Here is a 5,811-nt window from a genome sequence, read left to right on the forward strand (position 1 = left end):
TTTGGTTTGGTTTAGTTAAGTCTAGTCTAGTCTAGTTTGGTATAGTCTAGTCTACTTTAGTCTAGTCTAGTTTAGTTTGGTTTAGTTTGGTTTAGTTTAGTTTAATTTAGTTTGGTCTGCATTGGTTTGGTTTAGTTTAGTTCAGTCTAGTTTGATATAGTCTAGTTTAGTTTAGTTTAGTTAAGTCTAGTCTAGTACGGTCTTTGGTTTGACATGGCACTTCACTGGGCAATAGCAATTCCAGTTCAACATAAATACAGCAGCTAGACACAGAAAAGATGAAAAAGCAAAAATAGCAAATGAATAAAAAGTGAATGATTAAATAAGTTGTTCAATAGACTTTCAGATTGAGAAGGTGTAGGTTGAAGCATAACTTATATCACCTCAACTATTACACAACAGGTTATGTTACACTATGCAATCCACTGTTTCATCATTCTAGTATCATTCAAGTTCATCATCATAGTTTTTAGTGTGTAAACTCATAGTGATGACTTGTGATGATGATTTAAGACCTAACCCTCCCTCCCTCTCTCTCCTCCCTTTGGGTTTTCTTGTCGCAGCAAGCTCTGAATGACGAGTGTTACTTCCTGGAGAAGTATGAAGAAAACCACTACAACACGTACCGCTCTCAGAAGTACGGCTGGTACGTGGCGCTGAAGAGGAACGGCCAACCCAAGGCCGGGGCCGACGCCCACCTGGGTCAGAAGGCCGTCTTCTTCCTGCCCCGGCCTGCAGCCGCCGTGTGATGTGAAACAACACGGAAATAATGGACACGCTCACTGAAGTCTTTAAATGTACACTGCAAAAACTCAAAATCTTACCAAGAATATTTGTCTTATTTCTAGTCAAAACAAATAGAATATGACTCATCACATTAAAAAGTAGCTTGTTTTTAGACCTGGTAAAAGGTAAATGGTTTGTATTTATATAATGAAAATAAGTAGGAAAATCTAATAGTGGAGCAAGTTTCTTATTACAAGCACAAAAAACTTGCTTTCACTGGCAGATTTTTCTACTTATTTCAATTGAAAATTTGTTTGAAACAAGTGAAAATTATCTGAAAACAAGTTCATTTTTAAGGTAATGAATCTTATTTTAAGTGATAAGAGGTTCATTTTGACTAGAAATTAAACATTTTGACAAGAAATACGACAAATATTCTTGGAAAGATTTTGAGTTTTTGCAGTGTAGAATAATAATGAAACGTTAAGAAGAGGATGAAGAAGATTTTACAGTCTGTTTGTTTATTATCAGACTGTTTCAGCTCGTGTTCCTATAACTCATACATGATTATCACTGGGATGTGGGGTAATATACAGAGCACACATACTGTATACACAACACACACACACACACACACACACACACACACACACACACACACATAGCCTCTTGGAACATATCAGTGTGAAATAGATTTGATAAATAGGCGTTCACTTTGAACCCTGGTGTGAAATACCACTGCAGGGAAACAGACATGGAGACATTTTTTTTTTACAAAGAAAGAGCTTCACAAATAAAAACCAGTGAGGCAGAAAACATTAAATGACCAACATCTGGATGGGACTGAAACTCTTAAAACTACAGTACATGAATAATAAGAGAACGACTCGACAACCTGCTTTTAATTTGTTAAAACCTCTGTTTAATGTATATTTTTATATAGTTTATATAGTTATAATGAACCTGGGTCAGCTGACAGTGTTCAGTTTGAATGTGAAGACTTAGTCCAATGAAGTTATGACTGAAGAATAAGTCACTTCTTCTCTCTGGCTTCAACAAACGTCCAACAAACTTATTCCTCCCATTACTGTAACATTTTACTATGATAAATTACTAGTGTGAATATTTATTGCTATAGAGTAAATTAATCTCACTTTCAAAATAAAGTACACACATACTGTATAATGGTAAGCAAAAACAAAAAAAAGTTACTGTGACCAACTTTTCACAAAGTAATACATATTGTATTAAATCTATTTAAATGAAATGTGCATTATGAATGACTGAATTATATGTTTTATATGATCACTGTTTCAAACTGTGCATTTAAATAAATTGTTTAATTTACACGTGATGTCCAGTGTCTAATAATACAGCTGTTCACTGCAAAAACTCAAAATCTTACCAAGAATATTTGTCTTATTTCTAGTCAAAATGTCATTTCTAGTCAAAACAAATCTAATTCCACTTAAAATAAGACTGAAAAACAGAGTGTTTTCTCTTTTTTCTCTTTTTCTTTTTCTTTAGAGGATATTAGATTCATTGAGTTGACTGACATCTGCACAGAAAAGAGTCCTTGAGGCTTCACAGAACCATAACACTGTTCAAGTGGAGGACAAATTGTGTCTCAGCATCAACGGATCGATTTTCTTTCATCACAAATGTTCAGATTTAAATCACAATTTCCTTTATTCTACTTTTTACTTTATTCATTTGAAGATACATTTTAAGATAAGATAAGATAATCCTTTATTCGTCCCACAATGCACTGCAAAAACTAAAATATCTTACCAAGAATATTTGTCTTATTTCTAGTCAAAATGTCATTTCTAGTCAAAACAAATCTCATTCTACTTAAAATAAGACTCATCACATTAAAAAGTTGCTTGTTTTTAGACACTTTTTACTTCTTTCAAGCAGATTTTCACTTGGAATAAGTAGAAAAATCTGACAGTGGAGCAAGTTTCTTATTACAAGCACAAAAAACTTGCTTTCACTGGCAGATTTTTCAACTCAATTGAAAATTAGTTTGAAACAAGTGAAAATGATCTAAAAACAAGTAAATTTTTAGGTGATGAGTCTTATTTTAAGTGGAAAGAGATTAGTTTTGACGAGAAATGAGACAAATATTCTTGGAAAGATTTTGAGTTTTTGCAGTGTTGTCAATCAGCTTGTGTGTGTGTGTGTGTGTGTGTGTGTGTGTGTGTGTGTGTGTGTGTGTGTGTGCGCGTGCATATCAACATCTGTGTTTGTGAGAATGAATCCCCTCCTGACCTGCAGGTGTTCACCAGAGACACATTCCTCCTGCAGACGCCGCTGTGACGTGATGTGATGTGACGTAGTAGCGACGCTCGGCCACTAGATGGCAGCGTCGCTCCAGGTTCGGCGGTGTTTTGTTTTCCGGTGGCGCTGCCTGGCACCGAGGAGGAGGAGGGCATGCAGCATCAACCAGCAGCTCCGGTGGTTTTGGACTCTGGTTTATTACCATTACATGTTTAGGTCTCCCCGAATCCCTGTAAAAATAAATCATGAGTGAAGGAGGTAATCTAAGAACACGGCACACGGCTGTAAACACGAGTCCAGACGGCTGCAGGTGCTGTAACACGGAGACAGAAGGACACACAGGGTCACAATGTAGGATGAGTGGGACAGGCAATTCAATGAATGACAATTAAAAATGTATAAAGTTATAAAAAGTTAAAAAATAGCAATGCCCTTTGCTATTTATTATCTGTCCTATACATTTCTTTGCTGTTGTCTGCTGCTGCAACCTCGTAGATTTACCCACACTGCAAAAACTGAAAATCTTTCCAAGAATATTTGTCTTATTTCTTGTCAAAATGTCTCATTTCTATAGTCAAAACTAATTTTCTCTTTTCACTTAAAATAAGACTCATCACCTAAAAATGAACTTGTTTTTAGATAATTTTCCATTTGTTTCAAACGTATTTTCACTGAAAGCAAGTTTTTGTGCTTGTAATAAGAAAGAAAAACTTGCTCCACCATCAGATTTTTCTACTTATTCCAAGTGAAAATCTGCTTGAAAGAAGTAAAAAGTGTCTAAAAACAAGCTACTTTTTAATGTGATGAGTCTTATTTTAAGTATAATGAGATTTGTTTTGACTAGAAATGACATTTTGACTAGAAATAAGACAAATATTCTTGGTAAAGATATTTTAGCTTTTGCAGTGCATTGTGGGACGAATAAAGGATTATCTTATCTTATTTTAAAATGTATCTTCAAATGAATAAAGCAAAAAGTAGAATAAAGGAAATTGTGATTTAAATCTGAACATTTGTGATCAAAGAAAATCGATCCGTTGATGCTGAGACACAATTTGTCCTCCACTTGAACAGTGTTATGGTTCTGTGAAGCCTCAAGGACTCTTTTCTGTGCAGATGTCAGTCAACTCAATGAATCTAATATCCTCTAAAGAAAAAGAAAAAGAGAAAAGCCTCTGTTTGCTCTGGTATGAGCAGATTAACCTCTCACTGGGCCCCGGGGCCTCGAGCTGGAGTCGTTTGTTGTCGGGCCCCTACTCAGAGTCAAAGTCGTGTCACGTCCAGGTTTTTGCTTCTGTTCCAGTAAATCAGAGCAATCTGACATTCAGCATTTCCTCCTTTGATGTTTATGGATGAAGTGTGTTTGTTAGAAACAGATTATTGGCAATAAGAAGCTGAAACCCTTCATGCTTTTAAAGAGGCTGTTTCTCACCTGAGGCCTTAAAACTTGAGCTTGGTGCAGAGTTTCTCTTCAAGAACAAACCTGAGATCCGTCGATACAGACGTATACAGCATGCACAGCACAATCATTAGGCAAGTGAGTATTTTGACCTTATCGTCATTTTTATACATCATTTCCTACTCTAAGCTATATAAACTTGAATGTTTGTTGGATTTAAGCATAATGAGGTGATGTGTATTTGTGTAATGAGTGAAGGTGTGGCCAAAAGTGATCAACACCGTATATTAAGATGTGCAAAATGATTATGCACACTGCAAAAACTCAAATCTTTCCAAGAATATTTGTCTTATTTCTTGTCAAAATGTCTCATTTCTAGTGAAAACTAATCTCTTTTCGCTTAAAATAAGACTCATCACCTAAAAATTTACTTGTTTTTAGATCATTTTCACTTGTTTCAAACAAATTTTCACTTGAAATAAGTAGAAAAATCTGCCAATGAAAGCAGGTTTTTTGTGTTTGTAATAAGAAAGAAAAACTTGCTTTCACTGTCAGATTTTTCTACTTATTTCAAGTGAAAATATCCTTGAAAGAAGTAAAAAGTGTCTAAATACAAGCAACTTTTTATTTGATGAGTCTTATTTTAAGTAAAATGAGATTTGTTTCGACTAGAAATAAGACAAATATTGTTAGTGAGATTTTGAGTTTTTGCAGTGCAACTTCTTTACCTCAGACAAAATGGGCCAAATAAGAGATTTAACTGACCTTGAAAAATCAAAAATTTAAAAAATATCTTTCAGAGTGGTGCAGCTTTCTTCAATCGCTAAATTAGCCTATTGGGGCGCGTGATCACCGCAACGTCAAACGTTTTGTTGCACATCGTCAACAGGGTCGCAACAAGAAATGTGTGGAGAGAGAAAGACGCAAATGGCTAACTACTAAGTACCTACTATTATAAAACGGAAAGGTGAAATCCGGCGATCTGATTGGTTGTTAACCGTGGTATATTGAGCATATACCACGGCTACTATTCTAAAGCCTTATCACAGCGTAGGCTATCACTCCGCCTCAGGCACGTATGACTGGTATGAATGGAAGTTGCAGTCCGTAGCCAAAGACAGTCGATGTTTTTACGATGTTAAAAAGTGGACTAAAGTAGTGTAATTGACATGTTTAAGGTGAACTTTGACCTCCAGAGGGTTAACAATGGTAGAGGGGACTGAGCAGTGACACAGAGCTACTTGGAGCTAACGTCTGGACAGCTGGGAACAGTTTTTTATTGGATAATATGTATTTCTGGTTGAATAAAACTACATGAAATTGATTGCGTATTTCTCTTTCATATTGTCATTATTGGTAACCATTTTATAAAAGCAATATATCACTCCAGTCCGTGGTAGGCC

At 35.6% G+C, this 5,811-nt stretch overlaps 1 protein-coding gene across 1 annotated transcript in view; it reads left to right on the forward strand.

Moving 5' to 3' along the window:
- LOC146973993 (fibroblast growth factor 1-like) overlaps nt 1-796 on the forward strand; it is a 4,923-nt gene extending 4,127 nt beyond the window's left edge. The window contains exon 3 of the mRNA XM_085796762.1: nt 564-796. Coding sequence (XP_085652888.1) covers nt 564-749 — 186 coding nt within the window. The 3' untranslated portion in view covers nt 750-796. The remainder of the gene's footprint in view (nt 1-563) is intronic.
- Nucleotides 797-5,811: the final 5,015 nt, after the last annotated feature.

The sequence above is a fragment of the Trachurus japonicus genome, chromosome 14, assembly GCF_045865225.1.
Source record: "Trachurus japonicus isolate A0001 chromosome 14, Traja_1.0".
In the NCBI taxonomy this organism is placed as follows: Eukaryota; Metazoa; Chordata; class Actinopteri; order Carangiformes; family Carangidae; genus Trachurus; species Trachurus japonicus.